Source organism: Petaurus breviceps, unplaced genomic scaffold (genome assembly GCF_028583685.1).
Source record: "Petaurus breviceps papuanus isolate PSGF00001 unplaced genomic scaffold, PetGlider_PUasm1.0 90845, whole genome shotgun sequence".
NCBI lineage: Eukaryota > Metazoa > Chordata > Mammalia > Diprotodontia > Petauridae > Petaurus > Petaurus breviceps.
Window position 1 is genome coordinate 22,865,033 of NW_027187359.1, and position 21,983 is coordinate 22,887,015.

The window sequence follows — 21,983 nt, forward strand, 5'->3', positions numbered from 1 at the left end:
AGACAAGGACTTGGTCTTATTCATTTTTGTGGTCCCCTTGGTCTAGTTCAATACTGTACATAGTAGGGTTTAATTTGCTGATTGAAAAAATCAATAAACACATGAAAGAAAAAAAATTTATTTCAGGACATATTTTTCTATCTTTAGGAGCTGCAAACATTCAAGACAAATATGCAGAATGTTAGAAGCAGTAATCTCACCTGACAGCACGTAAATATTTCACAGAATGGGAGTTATCACAATTCACGATAACAATTCCATCCTGTCTGTATGTACACATAAATGAATTATCTATAAAAAGACCCATGCTATAAAATTTCCTTATTCCCAAATGAATTTATTGGCTTGTCTTAATTAATATTTTAAAATAAAATGTAAACATTCTAAGGGCAATTTAAAAGGTACTGTCATTTTATATCTGAGATTTTGAAATAAATGATCAGGCAGAGGAAACAACTATTCTCTCAACTCAAATACTTTAGGGAACAATTGCCTGTTATGTTTAACAGATCAAGGCTAAAGACCCCATGGTCAACTACAACCCCTCAGCCAAGGATGTATAACATCCATCACACATCTGTTTCTGGAACAGCATATGTTTCAAAAGTTAAAATTTTTTTTTTTACAAATAAGTATAATAACATTACTAATTATACAACCAACTGTAATTAGAAATAGTCTCAAAATATACCAGAGATATTCCTGAATATTTTGCTCTACTCCTGAGGCTTTAAAAAAGTCTTCTTAGCTTTAACTGGTTTTATATTACCATTTTCATCTTCATCATACTGTGCTCGATCTCTCTTTTTGGCAAACTTCTTTCCAATTGTACCAACCAAACTTTCATATCTACAAAGAAATTATAATAACAGATTCAGTTTCCACTGGAAGTACTGTGAATTAAGGTTTGACAATAATCCCAAGTGGTATTTATAACATGAAATTATTGAGCATAATCAAAACCACTACTAGGAGAAGCCTAGAATGTGCAGTGGAGACTTGGCAGTCAACAGAACTGTGCAAACCTAGGGCAAAATACTTAAATTCATTGTCAGAAATCACTATGCTACTTTTTACATTTTCCTATTACATTAAAGGAATGAATTATGTATCAATCATCATGTTATCAAGAAGCACTAAGACTGGCCACACTGTGTGAAAAACAACTCAAAGCTTGGGATAGAAAAGAATGCTGATGCAAATCATGTATTGTCCTGTTTCACTCTCCCTTCCTGCCAACCTCTCAACTCTGGGGGACAACTACTGGCAGAAACACCAGGAAAGCTGAGGTACACTGGGTACCCTCTTATAAGGCTTTCATAAAGCAATGGCTAGTTACCTTCTGGCCATTTCTTCATCAGACACATCAGCCTCCATTGTTACATCTTCAACTTCTTCCTCTTTGTGTTTGGCATTCATTTGGACCATCAATTTCTTAAAAAGAAACACAGCATTAGAGCTGGTCCAGCTCTGGCTTATGCAGGACTGCTTCCTTCCTAGCAAAAAGGGAGAGTGAGGAGAGCAGGAAAAAGCAGGAGAGAAACCAAGTTTCAAACTACCTTCCTTAACTTCTAAAGGATTAGAGTAAATGTCAACTTCTAGTACTCTGCTACCCAACAGTGCTTAGAAAACAAACAAACAAAACCAAGCCAAAATAACAGGTCCTAAAAATGTCTTGCTACTAGAAATTAATAAATGTAGGCAAACATTTTCTCTTTATTTTTAAGGATCATGTGATTCTCTTAGCCCTTTTCTTACTGTCAGGAAAATAAGAATAAAATAAACTACTTAATATCACAAAGCAAAATTAAACCTACCTCAAAGGAAATATTTTCAAATTGTAGCTTGGATATTCATACATAGTTTTAATAGAAACATCAATGACTGCTTGAGATATGCACACTATACACAGATGGCGATCTTTGGCTTGGTAGGTGTGGGGGAATTAGAAGGGGACAGAGTGACCAAATCCAGTTGCATGAAGCTGGTTTAGGGCCAGTTATGAAGATGATGGTCTCTATGATTATCAAAGCATGTAAAACTTGTATATGTTGTGGGCTCTACAGCTCCAAATACAGTAAAGCAGCTTCATCATGACCCATATTTCTTTGATCTCAGCAAAAATCCTGGGTGTGCAGAAGGCAGTTTTAATCTATATGCTATGCAAACTGAGGAAATCATGGAATCACAAATTACTAAGAATTAGAAGGGACTTTAAGGGATCTAAGAAAGCATATAATCTCTTCCGGCCCTCCACAATTATTTGGAAAAGGAAGGGTGAAATTACTTGCTTGAGCCAACATAAGTAATAATAATATAGTTAAAAGTGAAACCCAGGTTTTCTAACTACAAATCTCTAACTCTTGTCACTATCACACAATATCTCTTTGTACAACCCCTGGCTACTGGGATCCTAGGGCTGGCTTTGGACTGTCGCTGGGCTGGTAATAGCAAGCACCTTGAGTCCAACGAAAGAAAAATACTGGCCTATAGATGTTCAGAAAGTCAGTGCTTTAAAAAAAAAAAATTATACACTTTAGTGAAGTAACTGAGATTACCAAGAAGGACACAGAAGGTTAACCTTTTTATTTGTAAGAAGTATACTGTATTTTGTTCACCTGTTTAAAGCTGAGATTTTTGCTGGGATAAGAAATAACTTCTCCCTGGTTTTAAGTGATAGAATTTGGTCAAAAAGTTGTTTGAAAGACCTAGAGAAGATTATTTTGTTTTGAATAAATCTCAATGCCCAAATCAGTTTGTTTTTTCTTTTCAATCTATGCAGTATTGTCCCCTGACTATTCTTATTGAATACATTTTAATCCTCTGGACACCTGGCTATTCTATTACCTATAAACCATACTCATAGTAATTGTATAAAAACTAAGACATTGTAAACCATCAATAACATTTTGAAATGATAAAAATGGATGATAAGGAAGTCTGGAATTATAAAATATTGGGCTTGGCTTCAGGAAAGCCTGGGTTCAGATCCCACCTGATACTCAGTAGCCATATGTTGCTTGAAAGTCACTCACTCAAGATGGCAGAGTAGAAGCACGACCTTCCCACAGCTCTGGCTTCCACCCTCCCCAATCCATGTAAAAAGGGGACTCTAAACAAACTTTGGAGCTGCAGAACCCACAAAATGACACAGAGAAGCTAACTTCCCACTGAGGACAGCCCGGCAGGCCGGCAGGAATCCAGCCCAGCCCAGTGCCGAGGCTTTAGTCCCAAGGTGGGCCTGACCAGGCGCTGGCCAGAGGGACTCCAGATCAGCAGCAGCTGTGGCCGTTTCCAGATTTATCAACACAGAGACACAAAGGACAAAGTAAGAGGTCAGTACAGTCTGGACTTTGGGACCAGTAAGTGGGAGTGCATGGCTTTTACTCCCAGGGCGAAAAGCCCCTGAGACAATGGCACAGCCAGCCAGCGCCCTGTGGCGGCTTCAGCTCTTGGCCTGCAGAGTGTAGGGGGACCAAGCACCAGTCTGAGGGGTAATCGCTCTTGCTTTAACCTGCTTGGATCTGGATTGCAGTCTAGGGTGGAGGTTCTGGGGTGTGTGTCCAGCTTGCCAGAGTGTGTGGAAACCTCAGAGAGGGGACCCATCTAATACCTCCGGCAGCTGAGAAAACCCCAGCGTTTGGGACGAAAGCTCCCTTGTCTGGTGGCAGAGTCCCACTGTGGCAAAAAGCCCATAAATCAAGTAATTGAGTGGCAAAATGAGCAGGCAAAGGAAACAAAGCATACAGAAGATTCCAACAATACACTCCTATTTTGGGGACAAAAAGGAGCAAAGCATGGAACAGGAGGAAAGCAGTGAAGTGAGAACTCCTGCACCAAAAGCTTCAAAGGAAAATACAAGCTGGTTACAGGCCATAGAGGACCTTAAGAAAGATTTTGAAAACCAAATAAGAGAAGTGGAGGAAAAATTGGGAAGAGAAATGAGAACAATGCAAGAAAATTATGAAATGAGAGTCAACAACCTGACTGAGGAAAATAATACCTTAAAAAACAGACTGACTCAAATGGCAAAGAAGGCCCAAAAAGGCAATGAGGAGAAGAATGCCTTAAAAAGCTGAATTTGCCTGACGGAAAAAGAATCTCAAAAACTCAATGAGGAGAATCATTGCTTCATAATTAGATTGGAACAAATGGAAGCTCATGACTTTGAGAAATCAAGATGCTGTTAAACAGATCCAAACAAATGAAAGAATAGAAGGCAATGTGAAATATCTCATGGGAAAAACCACTGACCTGAAAAATAGATCCAGAAGAGATCATTTAAAAATTATTGGACTGCCTGAAAGCTATGACCAAAGTAAGAACCTAGAAATCATCCTCTAGGAACTTCTCAAAGAAAACTGCCCCGATGTTTTAGTACCAAGAGGGCAAAACAGAGGTTGAAAGAATCTACAGATCACCTCCTGAAAAAGATCCCAAAAAGAAAACTTCTAGGAATATTATAGCCCAGTTCTGGAATTCCCAGATTAAGGAGAAAATATTACAAGCAGCCAGGAAAAAAACAATTTGAATATTGTGGAAACGCAATCAGGATAACCCAGCATCTGGCAGCTTCTACACTGAGGGATCGAAGGGCATGGAATATGATATTCCGGAGGGCAAAGGAGCTGGGATTAAAACCAAGAGTCACCTACCCAGCAAAACTGAGTATCATGTTTCAGGGGAAAATATGGTCATTCAGTGGAATAGAGGACTTTCAAGCATTCTTGCTGAAAAAACCATAGTTGACATTCAGATACAAGAAGCAAGAGAAGCATGAGAAGGTAAACAGGGAAAAGGAATCATAAGGAACTTATCAAAGTTGAACTATAAACATTCCTACATGGAAAAACAATAATTGTAACTTATGAAACTTTTCTCAGTAGTTGAAGGGATTAGAAATATATATATTTGTCTATATATGAGGGTATATGGGCATATGAATACATATGTGTATATATATGTTTACAGGTATACATAGAGGGCATAGGTCCAATTTAACAGGAAGGGATGATACTTAAAAGGTGAAATTAAGAGGTGAGAGGAATATAATGAGAAGAGATGGGGAGAGACAGATTGGGGTAAACTATCTCATACAGAAGAGGCAAGGGAAAATGGTTACAATGGAATGGGTCAACCTTATTCCCATTGAATTTGGCTTGAGGAGGAAGTGAAATACACACTAAATAGGGTATCTCACCCTTCAGGACAATGGGGGGGAAAGGGGTGTGATGGGGGATGTTGAAAGGGAGGGTAGGCTGGGGGGGAGGGAGGTTGGAAGCACTCGCTTTTGAAAATAGATGGGATCAAAGTGGAGAGTAGAGCCGGTGGGAGGTGGGATGGGAGGGAGGGAAATGTAATCAGTCTTTTACAATGTATCTACTATGTTATTGTTTTGCATTAGCCACACATGTGCAACCTATATTGAACTGCATATCTGCATATCTTCCCAGTAGGGGTGGGTGACGTGGAAGGAGGGTAATGAATCTGGAATTGAAAGTTTTGAAATCAAATATTTAAATATGTATATATTTATATATATATATGTGTGTGTGTGTGTGTGTGTGTGTATATACTATTATTAATACCATCTTACATGTAATTGGGAAATGGGATGTGCAGGCACTGAGGCATAGAGATCTACTGGAAAAGTGGAAAAGGGTATGGGGGAAAATGTGGGAGAGAACAGATTAGAGGAGGGGATATCTTGTGGGACTGCTATTTTGGGGTGGTGGGTGGGGGAGAAATGGGGAGAAAATTTGTAACTCAAAATCTGGCGGAAATGGATGATGTAAATCAGAAGTTAATAAAGCATTAAAAAAAATAAAAAAAAAGTCACTCACTAACCACCTCAAGGAGCTGTCTGCTCTTTACCTGAGTTATGAGGTTAAATATGGTCTGTAATGTTAAAAGTTTCCCACAGAGTTTCCTATGTGGATGAAATTATTGTGTGTTACTATAAAACATGGCCTAGGAGGTTAGTACTGACTGCAAACTTTTATTACAATAAGTCCATTTGGTTTATGATGCCATTTTTCCCTCTCAAAATACAAATATCTTTAACTTCTACTTAAATTTCAGGTTTTCTTGAAATTCACTTAAAATTATTTAAGATATATCTACTTGACAACTTTTCAGACTCAGATTCATAGTACTTTAACTAAAAGAGCCTTAGAGATCATTCTCATGTCATAGATGAAAAAACTTAGGATCAAAGAAGTTAAATGGTCACACAGATCTAGTGACTGACTCCTGACTTCTAGTCCAGTGGTCTTTCCATTGTACTTGCTGGCTACAATTATATTTGAGGATAGATGACTGAACCACAGAACAAATGTAGGGTGTATTGTGGTATTTTTGGTGCAGTGGATAGGGCTTCAAGCCTGAAGACAAGAAGACCTGAGTTCCAATACAGCTTCAGATAAGTTTTAGCTGTGGACCTTTGGTGAATCACTTAACATTTTTGCCTCAGTTTCCTCATCTGTAAAGTGGGGATTATAAAAGCACCTACCTCCCAGGGTTGTTATGAGGATGAAATAATATTTGTAACACACAGCACCTGGCACACAGTAGGCAGTTAATAAATGCTTGTTATGGGGCGGCTAGATGACGCAGCGAGTAAAGCGCTGGCCCTGGAGTCAGGAGAACCCGAGTTCGGTTCCGGCCTCAGACACTTAACACCCACACAAAAAGACTAGCCGTGTAACCTTGGTCAAGTTACTTAACCACAACTGCCCTCCCAAAAAGAAAAAACAAAAACAAAACAATAAATGCCTATTACCCCTCAGTCCCCTTTCTTTTACAAACATTGCCAGAATCTGTAAATGCCACTGCAAGATGTTTGGTGAAACAAACAACCACGCAGCAGCAACCGAAATCTAACAACTCAGTAGAGCCCTGCCTTTGCTATATGCTTCTAAATAAAACCCAGATTATAGTTATGTTTTAAACTAAAAGTAGAAAACCACATTCTGTGAAACTCTCAAATCTCCACTTGATGAACCTCAAGTTAATAATCATATATTTTTAGAGATAAAATAAAAGTGACCACAAAACTCGGCTCTCTAGTGCAAATTCCTACCCAGATCCTAAAACTTCTTTGTAATAAAAAAAGTTTTTTTCTCTCCATTTTAAATTATCTCTCCCAACTAAATTACATGCCTACGAAAACAAATAAATATAGTATTTACAGATGAAAAGTACTATAGTTTTCAAAAGCTTCCGATGCAGAATTTACTTTGGTGGATTTATGATCTCGCTGGTGTGGGTGGTCATTCTACTAATACTGACTATAAGCCATCCAAGTCCTCTCTCTTGGAACATTGCTCATGTCCTTAATTATTTGCCCCAAACATTCTAAGTCTTCCTATAATATTTTTAGTATTTCTTGGAGAGCAGTCAAACTCTTACACTATCCATTAAGATAAATTTGCTTCTGTTATATGACAATCTATGAAATATCAGAATTTTCCCTCATTCTGCTCCTTTTGAAAGCCAGAAATGATAAATCACTTTCTAGCAACTCTAATTTAGAGAGCTTTTTCCAGATTAATTGAGGCAATGACATAGGATTGACAGGTAGAAGATATTTTTGCTATGAGACCACTACAGAAATATCTTTTGTACTGCTTACTCAGAGGTTCTCCCCAATGTTGTTATAATGGCACATTAAATACTGCTTAGTCAGCCTTGAGTAAATTAGTCCTACCCCATCTAGAACACAGGAATTCTTGGGGTCTTTCCATTCCCTGAGACTGAAGGGCGAGTGCAAACCCTGATATTCACCATTTTCCTGGGGTCTCTCACTCTTGCTCAGAAGGGCACAGAAACTTGTTCCAACCTACTTTTCTAACACTTGGGTTTACATGTGCAGATCCTTGTGTATGTCTGAAATTGAGGCACACACCAAGTGGTATCAGTTCACAGAATCTTTACTGCATTTTCATGTAATCATGCTATTAATGGCAGCTTGTTATGTTATGAGTAGGTATGGCTCAGAGCCCTGACAAAAACCAAAAGTTAAGTAGCTTAATAGCCCAGAAGTCAAAGGATTGTATAATGTAGTTTAGTGAATAGAGCACACAATGAAAGGACCTAAGGTAGAATTTGCTTAAGACATTTCTTAGCTCTATGGTGAGAGTCAAGTCACATTACTTTTCTGAAACTATTTCTTCATCTTGAAAATGTTGATAATTCCAGGACTGTTGTGAGGATGCAACAAGAATGTATATAAAGTATTTTATGAAATTTGAAATGCTCCAGAAAGGTGAACTATTTATTTTATTGATGTACCTAGTTTGGTAGACCCCAGAGACACTCTGGAAATAGAATCTTGCCCATCTGGACAGTGACACTTCCTAACTCACCTTGGGAAAATACAGAATACTTTGAAGGAAAGTTCTTCTGTTAATGGGGCTTCTTGTCCGTACCCAAGGCCCTTAAGGGACTAGCCTAAGGCTCCCAATATCCTGATCACAACCCCTGGGTCTTCTGGTACCTTCTGTAGACTTTTATACAAATAGGGCAAGGCAGAACCTCTTCATTTCTTAGGCACAGCTGATTCACTTTCCTAGCCTCTCTTTAAAGACTGCTTCCTACAAACTTTCATCTGGTTATGGTTTCTGTTTTAGGGGGTCCCTATCTTTAAGGTGTTCTTTATGTATGATTGAGTTTCTCTCCCACTCATTTTTTCTGTATCCCCTTTCTACCTATTTCCTTGCCTTCTCTCTACAATTCTGGTTAGTTTACCAAATTATAAACTCCTTGAAGACAGGGAGATTGGCAAATTCATCTCTACACTGCTTCCTTTCACATAGCAGTTAGTATTAGTTGAGTTAAATCAAACCATTTAAATTTCTCAAAGGAATTTGAGGGGAACAAATCTTTACTGCACATGCTTACTTTATCACAAACCTGATTTATGAAAATCCAGATGAACAAAATAGATAAATTAGGTAACGATTATTTGTTTAAAGCATGATATAGTAAACAGAGCACTAAATTTGAGCTAGATAAGCTGGCTTTGATTCTGGCTCTGGTAATTATAAACTGTGTGATCTTAAAGCAAATTAGTTCACCTCTGGGCTCACTTAACTGATTTGCAAAATAAGGGGGCTGGTCAGATGACCTCTAATGTCTCTTCTGGCAATAACCCACTCTATGGATTGATAGAAGAATGTGCCATAGGTTGCCTTTATATCCTATGCAAAAGAATTTAAATTTAATTTACACAATAATTTAAAGGGAGGTAGTCAGGTACATAGAGGGAGAGATATCTGTAAAGACCAGTGAGAAAAAAATTTCAGAACAAATACCATCATTTGAATCAAAATCCTGATATTCTTACAGAAGACTGGGATAATGATGTCCCATCTTCAAATGACATCAAGACCAGATGCTGTCCTATATACTCTAAGACCTGTTATCTTCCAATAAGGATAAATTATTTTTAAAAAATCCATTACTGGTAGAAGTAATTAAATTATAAAAATCTCAGATTTGGAGTAACTATTAAATACCTCGATTTCTGGATTAAACCCTCTGAATGACATTCTTCCATACAAAAGATCTTCACAAAGCATAAAGCTCTGCTCCTCTATTATGAAACTCCTAAAGGGGGAAATATATTTATATGAATACCATGTCTTTATTATTTGCAATAAAGAGTAGCAAATAAAAGCCAAGAATAAAATGCAAAACTAGCCAATTTTAGGTTCTTAGTAGACACAAGGGAAAATGCACGGATGGCTTAACTAAAGATAAAATCAAGTCTGAATATACTACATCATAAATTTTTTCCCACGGCAAATAACATCAAAATGAAGAAAGCAAAAGATTAGCAAATCTTCCTAGGCAGTTCATTTGCATTTACTTTACTCTCATTTACAGAAAACTTCTTTTGGATAAATGAGACATCACAAATACAAATTCCAATAAACTTACTCTTTCTCCTTAAGTTCAGGTAAATCCAAGTACCAGTGTTCTTCACTGATTATTTTCTTTTCTTCCTCTTCTAGTTGTTTTTTAGTTTCTGCATCCAACCCCCTTTGCATAAACTGTATTAAAAACAATATGATTGGTTAAGTAATGAGCTAAAGATAGTTTTTAACTTTAATTAACTTTAATACCTTCATGGATCCATGATTTTATTCACTCAGTTGGTATGAGACTGAAAGTCATCATCATGTGATTCTTAGATCACTGCAACAGCCTCCCAATTTATCTTCTGGTCCCAAGTTTCTCCCCATTCCAATTCATTCTCTACTCATATGCCAAAGGGATTTTCCTAAAACAAAGATCTGACCTTTGTCCCTCCCCCCTACTCTCCCAATACAAACATATTCAATAAGTTCCAGGCATTACTTCTGGGATCAAATATAAAATCTTCTTTGGCATTTAAAGGCACTTTACAGCCTGGCCCTCTTCTATCATTTGAGTCTTTTTACACCATACCCCCCTCCATAAACTGTATGTTCCATTTACACTGGGCTATTTGCTGTTCCTAACACCTGACATTCCAGCTAATTACTCCATTTGCACTAGCTGTCCCTCAAGAATTAGAATGCTCTCAGACTTCATCTTCAGCTCCTCATTTCCCATACAATTGGAAGCTTCTGCTCAAACCCAACATTCTATGGGAGGACTTTCATGCCTCTCCTCCTCTCCTCCTCCCCCCTTCCCTCTGAGATACTTTTCTATGTACATCGTATTATGTCTAATATGTGCAGTTATTTGCATCTTGTCTCCCCCATTAGAATGTGAGCTTCTTGAGGAAAAGAACCCTGTTTTTTGACTTTCTTTTTATCCTTAGCATATATCTGGCACATAGTAAATATTTAACAAATGTTTACTGACTTTAGAAGATTTGCTAAACAATCTAGAGTTCTTTCTTTTGGGTGTCCATCTCTTATCACTATATGACTGGTCCACCTCTTTTCCAATGTAACATCCTTTAAAACATCCTTTTAAGCAGAGGTTGTCATTACAAATATGGGCATACCTTGGAGACAATGCAGGTTCAGTTCCAGACCACCCCAACAAAGTGAATATTGCAACAAAGCAAGTCATGTGAATTTTTTGGTTTCCTAGTACATGTAAAAGTTATGTTTATACCAAAGCGTAGTCTATTAAGTGTGCAATAGTATTATATCTAAAAAATCAACGTATATGCCTTAATTAAAAAGTACTTTATTGCTAAAAAAATGCTGACCATTACCTAAACCTTCAGCAAGTGGTAATCTTTTTGCTGGTAGAGGGGTCTAGCCTTGATATTGATGGCCACTAACTGATCGGGGTGGTGGTAACTAAAGGCTGGGGTGGCTGTGACAATTTCTTAAAATAAGTTAACAATGAAGTTTTGCACATAGTTTTACTCTTCCTTTCCCTTGTATACTTAGAGGCCCCTGTAGGATTATTAATTGGCCTAATTTCAATCATCATTGTGTTTCGGGAATAGGGAGGCCCAAAGAGAGGGAGACAGATAGAGAATAGCTGGTCAGTGGGGCAGTCAGAACACACACATATTTAACGATTCAGTTTGGGTATGGTTTGTGGCACCCCAAAATAATTATAATAGTGTCATCAAAGATCACTGATCACCATAACACATGTAATAATAATAATGTCTGAAATACCGAGAGAATTTCCAAAATGTGATAGAGACATGATGTGAGCACACGCTGATGGGAAAATGGCACTGAATGACTTGCTTGATGCAGGGTTGACACAAACTTCCAATTTGTAAAAAATGTAATATCTGAGAAATTCAATAAAGGAAAGTGTAAGAAAATGAGGTATGCCATTTTTACTTAACTTGTGTCTCTTCACTGCCATTTGTATTTATTGCAATTCTAAGGATATCATCTCCTTAGAATTACAAGATTTGCAAACATAGCATTTCAGTGGGAGAAGACTAATGTTAAAAGATGAGTGTGTGTCCAGGAGTTTAGAATCATAAAAACACTGCAAAAAATTTTAAGTGTAATCTACTCCACTCTTCTTATTCACTTTTTATTTATTTATTATAGTACTATTTATTTAGTCCATCTGCAGTGACTATGCCAAATATAAGTACTGATGTCAATAGACAGGAATCTAACTATTCATATCATAGTCTGTACAAAAGGCACTTGCTATTCATTTATATTTTCCTGAATAAATTGATAGTCCCACCTCTTTTGACTAATCATGAGGATCTTAAGTTGCTGGGGCTCAATGCATATCACCTGAAAATGGAAGCATATGAAAACTCTCATCATGTATAGGGAATCTCCAATTCCAACTAGACCATGGGCAGTATATATTTCATGATAAGGATGATGAAAACCTTTGTTTCACCCAGTTTTGGTAAGGGTATCTTCTAGTTTTATGTCTCACTTGACAATAATCAGGAGGTCATTGATTTCTGGATTACATATACCAAAGAATCTTGTATGATCTTAAAGTATACAGGAGAGATTCTTTAATGAAGGAGAGTCTTTGTAAAGAGGAATCTTGTCTTTTCTACACCTTTTAGTCAACTGAGTAGTTGTAAATAAGAAATAGAAAAAGTTAAAATTAAAAGCAATAGAAAAAGTTAAAAAACTTGCCTGTTTCCTTTTCACATTTTCATCAAGGTTATCATCAATACATTTGTAGATCATGATTGCTATAAGACTGAAATGGATGTACACAAAATTAAATGTAGTTGATTTGAAAATAAATATAATACACTTGAAAATTCCATTGCATTCCATTTTATGGCCAAATAAAGAGAGAGAACAAAAAAAGAAAGACACAGACAGATGAGAGACACAGAGAATGAGGAGGGATAAACAAAAAGGCCTAGAATTCTCTTCCTTTCTCTCTGGAGTGTGACTACAAATTACTTCTTAAATGAATTGAAACTGCCATGGAGTTCAGAGCTAAACAACTATTAACTTGGTGATAATCCTCAAATTTCTATCTTCAACCCCAATTTTTTTTCTCTTGAATTTCCTGACCATTTCCAAACATCTTTGCAAAATCTCTAATAGCCAGATGTTCTGCAAGCACCTCAAACCTAAAAATAAGACTCATTTCCAACCACCACCATTTTCCACTCACATCCATCTTCTCTTTTTGTCAATGGCATCTCTCATTCTCCTAGTTACCAAACCTCAGCATCAACTTTAATTCACTACTGATACTCCACCACCATGCTAATGTTTTCTAAATCATGTCACTCTATTTTTCCAATCTCTATTATCACCTCTTCACAGGGCCCGAATCATTTCTTGTCTGGATTCTTTTAAAATATTTTTTCCTAGCAGTTCCCTCTGTCTCCAGCCTCTCCTCCTCCAATTCAGTCTGAATCTTCATTCACGCATCTATTCCAGTCTTTTATAAACCTACTATATACTAGGCACTGTCCTAGGTACTACGGATAAAAAGAAAAAAATGAAATTCTCTCCCACCTAATCTGTTTCGTGGCTTTTCTGACTTCCTTTAAGTCCCAGTAAAATCTCACCTTCTACACGAAGTCAATCCCCTTGATTTTAGTGTCTTTCTTCTTTCACTGATTTCCAATTTATCCCGCAAATGGCATGTTTGTACATAGTTGTTTACGTGTTGTGCCCCCTCCACTAGACAGTGAGCTTGAGAGCAGGGACTGTATTTTTTTTTTTTTTTTAACCCTAGGGCCTAAGCGTAGTGACTGGCTTAAAGGGGGCTTAATAAATATTTTATTGACTGGCTAACAAAAAAAGGGCCTCTGCCCTCAAGAAGCTTACATTCTACCAGATGCAAGAGAAAAAAAAATTCTAGAGGTGTAAGTCAATAGGAAATAGGCACAGTCATCACAAAGTGACGTGGAAGAGGGCCCTGCCGGCAGAGGAATGTTCATTTCTAATATTTCTCTGACCACGTGACTGTCCTGCAGAAAACCTTCAAAGGGTTTTTTTTTCTATCGCTCGGACAATTAAGTCCAGCTCTGATTCTGACATTCAAAGCCCTCCCTGATCGGGCCCCAGTGTTCCTCTCCCACCCCAGACCGCGGCCTCTGAGACGAGCCTTGGGGCCTCAGACTCAGCCTCTCTGGGGACCCCGTACTATCTTCCGCCGCGATGTCTCTTACCTTCATCCGCATTAGATTCTTTGACAGCTTGGGTTTAGACGTGGCCGCCATGGCGCCTCCACCAGCTTCCCCCTTAAACTACACGCGAAAGCTCCAGGAGAAACTCTGCCCACGTCGCTTCTGCCAACGTCACTCTCCAGCGCCGGGGGTCTCCAGCGCGGGGTGGGGACGAGTACCAAAGGCATTCACTGAGTGCTTTGATGCGCCTGCGCAGACTGCGTCGTGGAAGCCAGGCTCTAGCTGTTAGGCTTCTACACAGTGGCTGTTGTGGGGAGTCTGATTTGAGCGTCTTGCCTTGTAGCCACGTGGGGCTGGGTTTCCTTGACACCCGATCCTTCACTAACACCAGTGTTAGCCTGAGCTCGCACCTTTGGCAGGTCCTCCTTCCCTTTCTCTGGCTTCCAGGGGTGATTTCTCTAGGGAAAGAAGTAGTCCTCTTCAAGAGCGCGATGCTTATCGAGTCATCCTCCTGCTCTGATTGCTAACCTCGGAAAGGGTGGGGGAGATTTTGCGGAGGAGGAGAAAAAACTACCGTTAATTAGGAAGCTGAAAGGGCGTTAGCAGTCACCTAGCCCAACTCCCGCATTGAAAAGATGAACAAATTGAAACCCAGAGAGGTTAAGCAGCTTACTTGGCATCAGTCAGTATTTCAGCCCAGGTTCTTTGACTCCAAAGTTAGGATAGTTTCCCATCCAATTTGGGGGTCTGTCTTGGCCTTGATGGAATCCTAATAAAGCTGCCCCCCAGCCCCAATATTTTAACTTAATTATAGTCTTGGCCCTACTGAGTAGCAGGCACACTGCACCTACCTGCTTCACCCTCCCCCCACCCCCCATCTCCTAACTTCTTCCTATATGCCTCATTGCTCACTGGAACAACAGGTGTGTCCCTGAACTCTTAGTTCCCACAGAAACAGCAGGTGTGTCCATGTGATGGGAACCCAGCTACTGCTTCTCCTTAGCCACTGCCCCCAGACCCATTCCCACAGAAACTGGTGTGTTCTTGTATTCAATCACAATCACATCATCCAGCTAGCCCAAGACAGGACCATAATACCTATCTGTCTTAACCAGGCAGGACCACAATAGCTAGCCAATTGGAGGGCAGAATGACCAGAATGTTTAACCACTGAAAATAGATGGGACCCCCCTCCTCCATTATCTAATCCCTTAAGAAACTCCTCCTGTCTTTTTAATATTAATGAAATTCTTCTATGTAAATTTCTGTTATGTAATTGCATCTTTACCCTATAAAAATCCATCTTGCTTTCTTTAAAGTTGCTGGTTCCTCTTGGAATTTAGCCCGATTCATGAGAGATGTTAATCTCAATAAATGCCTCTATTTGGATTAGAGGTGGTCTGACTGAATTCTTTGAGATGGTTCTACCACAGTACATCATGAAACCCCAACAGTTTTTAGGTGGGCAGAGCCCCTACCTCAACAGCTTTTTGGCATTCCTGGGTTTAAACTGCAACTGCCTCATGTGAAGTCCAGACCAGAAGGGATTTTAGCAACCATTTCACAGGGGAAACTGAGTCAGAAAGGGGAAGTGATTTGCCTATGGTAATAAGGGTGCTAGATCTTGAGTCAAAGAATTTGTCGGAAGGTCCAGAGAGAAGTAACTTTGTCCACAATTTATAAATGATTCCAAACTAAGTTCGCTGACTCCAAAGCCAGTTTTTTTTTTTTTTTTCTGTTAATCAGCGCTCTTTAGGGCTATTGTTTCCTCTGGAGGTATGTCTTGGGTACTGTAGGAAGTATCACCCTGGGTCTGATGCCATAGCCCATTTAGTAGTACACCTTTCCAACGGGCACCAAGGGACATACTATGTGAGGGCCTGATTGTCCACTAAAGTCAGCTTTAAAAATCACTTGTATATCCCTAGCTTTCCTTACTATCTTGGTGTTTTCATTCATCACGTTTGAATTAGTTTTTTTTCCCCTTCTTGTACTGCCTGTTGGTAGAATGAAATCCTATCAAATTTTTTTTTACTTCCTTTATCCATCTTTTCAGTTACTTTCCTTTGTGTCATTTTCCCCACCTCCTTCTGTTTGTCTTTCCTGATGTCTTTTTCCTTTAACCTGATACAGTGTGGAAGTGTAATATAAATTTTAAGTGTTTGATTTATTAGAACAAGTATAAATTTTAACTATTTAACCTAATAGAATAGTTTTATATTATTAAACTGAAAACTTTTTCCCCTCTAATACAAAGTAAAATTGAAGTTTTAAAATTTTAAGTTTTTTTTTGGGGGGGATGTTAATGGTCATCAATTTGAAAATGATCCTTATCCCCTGATGCATAGTTATTTAGAATTGTTAAAATACAGACATTTCACTGTGCGACAAACATTTGATCAGGGGAGCCCATGATTAATTTCATGAATCCTCCAATACACTTGAAGAGATTACAGATGTAGATTTTTGTTGGAACGGTTAGTTCCTATGGAAACCACATCTGCCCTAGACAATTGCTGAGAAGATATAGGGAACTACTTTGATTGGTTCCTAGTGATTGTTGCTGCCTCCAAAAGGATTGCCAACTGAGAGTGAAAGGGGACAGACTCTTGTTGAAAGTGTTACCTATTTACTATGGTATATAAAAATGAACTGCGAAATAGCTTCTCCCTTTTTTCTTTTCCTAGGCTTTATCTTTAGGTTTCCAGTCCAGGGTGCAGCAAGGATAGTTGGGAAGAGATTTTCTTCTACCTCCTCAAACAGAAGATGGAGAAGCACATGATGAGTGACCTATGTTTGGTTAGGTGACTTTGAGAGGATAGTACCTTAAAAGATGTGGTTTAGGGGTACAGGAATCCCAAAGCTTTTGAGGTACAGGGCAGAGTTATCTAGAAAGAATGCTTGGGCTCAAGCAATCTTCCAGTCAAATGGCAAAAAGTTTATTGTAATGCTAATATAGGGGGCAGAAGGCAGAGTTCCTTAGGGAACTTGCAACGTAAGTGGGGGATGATGCTAAAGCTTATATAGGAAAAACTTAGTGCATTGTGTGCCAAGTATGCTAATTAGGTGGTGAACATACAGTGTTCTGTACACTGGGCGAAGGCATCATTCACTACTGGAAATGCTGGGTGAGGGACTTCTAAGGGGTGTGTTTTTGATCTGCTATGTCTATAATAAGAGAGTCTCGGGAGTTGATCCCTATAGCTTGACCTCTGGATTGTATATGGTAACTGTATGAATCAGTACATGATAGTTCTATTGGTACAAGATAGTCCTCTTTATACAAAGGAAATTCTACAGAGGTCAGCTTGTTCTTGTAACAGGGAGAGATAGTTTGTTCCACTGGGGCCCACTCATGAGTTATTGCCAGAGATAGCATCTTTGGGCTGGGGAGAGATATGGCCCTAGGTCTGGGGTCCAAGCACAAGCACCCTATCAGTACCTCCAGATTCTGACTACCTTCTCTTAGCTTTCTGTTTCCTTGAGCACAGGTCAGAGACTAGTAAGGCTGAGAAGAGACATTTATAACCTTGGTGATTATGTCTTGGGTAATTCTGAGTTTGAGAGCTCCCAAGTTCTTGAGTCTGCAAGAGATTGAAATTCCTGAGTTTGAGCCTTGGGCACTGGCTTTCAAGAGGGAAAAGATTTTAGAACTGTATATAATTTTGGAGATGAAATAGGATAGTACTGTACCTGTACCTGAAGGAATAAAGGCACATCCTTAGAGTCGGAGCAGTAGATAAGATTCCTGCTAATCCTTCATGATATTGCTGTGAGCTACTCAAAAGGTGAAGGTGGAAGTGGATGAGCAGTGTTTGTTTCCCAGTCCCACAAAATAACTCACTTTGGGGATGCATAGGGAGAGAGAGGACCCTAAAGATTCTAATGGGATATGAGAGAAATAATGATTAACAACCAATGAATTGGGGGAATCCAGAGTTCCCCATTTTTCTGTAGTCCTCATTTCAAAGTTCAATCCCTTGAAGGACATTACTGATAATGCCTGATAATTGAATTCTCTCTTCTCAATTTTGGTCAGACCCCACCCAAATTTATAAGAATTTAATCAAAGGTGGGGAAGCCCATTGTGTTCTACTCAGGTTTGGGTGATGATAAATTCTTTGATTAGATTTCCCAAGGCTGGGAAGTGGTCTGGCTATTGAGGTGGTCTCTTTGTCCAATAGTGACATGATAGCACTCTCTTAGGCCCTCATTAGAGTGAGCCCACTTCTCATTGTAATATTCATTGTCTCATTAATTGTTAACCAATCCAAGTTGATTACCACCCTCAGGAACACCCACTCTTCCCAGGGCATGTAAAATGTGAGCCCACTGTCATAAAGGATCTATGGCATTTGAGAGTGTGATTATTAACATTCTAACCTTATTAATAAAATGATTAAATTATCTAGGTATAATTGTCTCTCAAACTTTAAACATCACAGATATAAGAGGGCTTTATGATTCTCTATTTTGTTCCTGGACTCCAGTGAATTTTTTTCATCTTATTCTCTTTTGTAGTTGTTGAAATAAAGGCTGTCTTATATGTGACACTGATATTTGTGGGAGTGGGGACCCTGTTACTCACGTATAGGGAAACCCAGGCCTTAGGTATACCTAAGCTTTAGTCAGATTTCTTCTGGGTTTTATTTAGGAATGGGGGGCAATGAGCCAAAAAAAAAAAAAGAAACTGACATCTTAGGGGTCTTGAATCCATGTGAACCTAATGTCTTTGGGGGATCCAGGGGCTATAGATGATGGTTTTGTTGAACATAATCACTCCACAATAGCCCCTTTTCCCCTACCTTTCATAAAGCAAGCAAATGAACAAAAAAAACTAGCAAAACTCTCTGATAGAGCCATTGGGATTCAAACCATCATATTTTCTGCTTATGAGTCTACCTTCCTCTTAATAAAGGTAGAAAGTATGTATTAACATTAGTGCACTGGAAATAGCATCAGCAATGACCTGAATGCTGTTGCCTTTAATGATTTCTTCATTTACATTATAGTAATCATTTCAGATATTGTTCCCAGGGACCTTCTTTCTTTGTCCTTCACCCATATTTCCATGTTTTGGACACTTCCCTTTCTCTCACCTGTTCCCTCTTGTCCCCAACCATGTCCAGTCAATTGTCAATTGATGTCTGATTTTACCTCCACCAGATCTCTTTCTTTAACAATATATATATATATATGTATATATATAAAACATATGTTTATATTTATTTGTTTTTTACATTCAATTATAAAAGTTTTGAGTTATGAGTTTTCTACCTCCCTCCACACTTTCCTACTCATTGTGAAGGCAAGTAATGTAATATCAGTAATACATGTGAAATCATACAAATCACACTTCCACATTAACCATTTTGAAAAAAAAAGCAAGAAAAAAAGTGAAAAAATTATGCTTCTATCTACATTCATACTCCATCAGTTCTTTCTCTGGAAGAGGATAGAATTTTTCAATATATTTACTTTTGGATTGTTTTAGATCATTGCATTGATCAGAATAACTGTTATTCACATTTGATCATTGTATTGCTGTTATTGTATATAATGTTCTCCTGGATCTACTTACTTCACTTAGCATCAGTTTATACAAGTCTTTCCAGGTTTTTCTGAAAGTATCCTGCTCATCATTTCTTTTTTTGTTTTGTTTTGTTTTTGGGGTTTTTTTTGGGAGGGTACATGGGGTTAAGTGACTTGTCCAAGGTCACATGGCTAGTTTGTGTGTGTGTGTGTGTGTGTGTGTGTGTGTGTGTGTGTGTTAAGTGTCTGAGGCTGGATTTGAACTCAGGTACTCCTGAGTCCAGGGCTGATGCTCTATTCACTATGCCACCTAGCTGCCCCCTCATCATTTCTTCTAGCACAATACTACTGCATTACAACCATATACCACAATTTGTTCAGCTCAGCCATTTCCCAAGTAATGGATATTCTCTCAATTTTCAATTCTTTGCCACCACAAAAAAAGAGCTGTTCTAAATACTTTTGTACATGTAGGTACTTTTCTTTTTCCTTTGATCTCTCTGGTGTACAGACCTATTGGTGCTATTGCTTGGGTTAAAGGGTATGAATATTTTTATAGCCCTTTGGGCATAGTTCCACATTGTTCTCCACAATGGTTGGATCAGTTCACAACTCTACCAAGTGTGTATTAGTGCCCCAGTTTTTCCACATCTCCTCCAAATTTGTCATTTTCTTTTTTTAGAGCATCTTTTTTCAAATGATAATAGATAACTGATTTTTTTCTTCTGAAAACTTCCTGTTCATATTCTTTGACCATTTATCAATTGACGAATGACTTGTATTCTTGTAAATTTGACTCGATTCTTTATATATTTGAGAAATGAGGCTTTCATCAGAGAAACTTGCTTTAAAGATTATCCCTAGTTTCCTGTTTTCCTTCTAATCTTGGCCTGCTTTCCTTCTAATCTTTGCTGCATTGGTTTTGTTTATGTAAAACTTTTTAAATTTAATGTATCTAAAATTATTCATTTTATACCCTGTGATACTTTCAATCTCTTGTTTGGTCATAAGTTTCCCCCTTGTCCATAGATCTGACAGGTAAAAACTTCCTTGCTTCCCTAATCTCCTTATAATATCACCCTTTATGTCAAAATCATGTGCTCATTGTGACCTTATCTTGGTATACAGTGTGAGATGCTGGTCTTTACCTAGTTTCTGCCAAAATGTGCTCTATTTTGCCAGGAAGTGAGTTTTTAAAATTTAATTTATTTTTTAGTTACATTTTAAGTTCTGAACTCTGTGTGTGTCACACACAAATATGTAAAAGCATACTATGCATACTTCTATTTATTCTTTCTTTGGAGGTAGAAATCTTCCTTCATAGGTCCTTTTGTGAGAAATTATTAATAACCAATATCTTGGGAAAATTCAGAGTACCCCCCTCTTTTTCTAAAGTCCTGACTTTAAGTTCAGTTTTCTCGGTGGTTTTTTTTGGGGGGCTTTTTTTTCTTTTGTTTTGGAGGGAGGAGGCAGGGCAATTGGGGTTAAGTGACTTGCCCAAGGTCTCATGGCTAGTAAGGGTTAAATGTTTGAGGCTGGATTTGAGCTCAGGTGCTCCTGACTCCTGGGCCGGTGCTCTATTTGCTGAATCACCTAGCCACTCCTAAATTCAGTTTTCCTGTAGGACATTACTGATAATGAGTTAATTCTCCTAAATCTTAGTCAGACCCCATCCAACCTAGCAAGGAATTTAATCTAGTGTGGGGGAAGCTCATTGTGTTCTATTTAAGACTACATGGAGACAGATCCTTCTGTTTAGACAGCCTAAGGCTGGGAGTAGTCTGGTATAGCTGGGGGTGTTCTGAGTAGAGATGATTTCTCTGTGCAAGGGTCACCCTTAACCCCGTTGACCATCTACTGTTTCAAAGTGTGTATAAAGTGAGCCCACTGCCATGATGGTCTTTGGTCTAAGAGAGAAAACCAAATGACCATCCTTTTATTAATAACTTGCTGGCCTTATTAATAAAATGATTAAGTTGCCCACAAACTATGTCACTTGAACCTTTTTAAATGTCATACTTTGTAGTTGATTCGAGTATTTATAATACTCAGAATAATTTAGTTGTTCACATTTGTTCTTTGAACAGTATTGTTGTTACTATATACAATGTTCTCTTGGTTTTGCTTATTTTACTCTTCATAAATAGTGAGTTTTTGTCTCAAAAACTTGGATTTTTGGGTTTATCAAATACTACATTGCTATAGTCATTTACTTCTGTGCCTGTGTACCTAATCTGTTTCTCCACGCCACCACTCTATTTCTCAGCCAGTTCTAGATTGTTTTCATGATCACCACTTTGTAACATAGATTGAAATCTATTATTACTTGGCCATTTTCCTTCCCTTTTTTTCATTGATTCCCTCGGTATTCTTGACCTTTTGCTTTTCCAGATGAATTTTG

General features: G+C 38.3%; 1 protein-coding gene across 1 annotated transcript; it reads right to left on the minus strand.

Moving 5' to 3' along the window:
* Positions 1 to 102: 102 nt before the first annotated feature.
* On the minus strand, positions 103 to 14,292 carry MPHOSPH6 (M-phase phosphoprotein 6). The gene is given in 6 exon segments (XM_069072244.1): positions 103 to 849; positions 1,340 to 1,434; positions 9,519 to 9,609; positions 9,943 to 10,055; positions 14,093 to 14,164; positions 14,167 to 14,292. Coding segments are annotated over 6 exon segments (615 nt in total). The 5' UTR covers positions 14,278 to 14,292; the 3' UTR covers positions 103 to 716.
* Between the last annotated feature and the right edge of the window lie 7,691 nt (positions 14,293 to 21,983).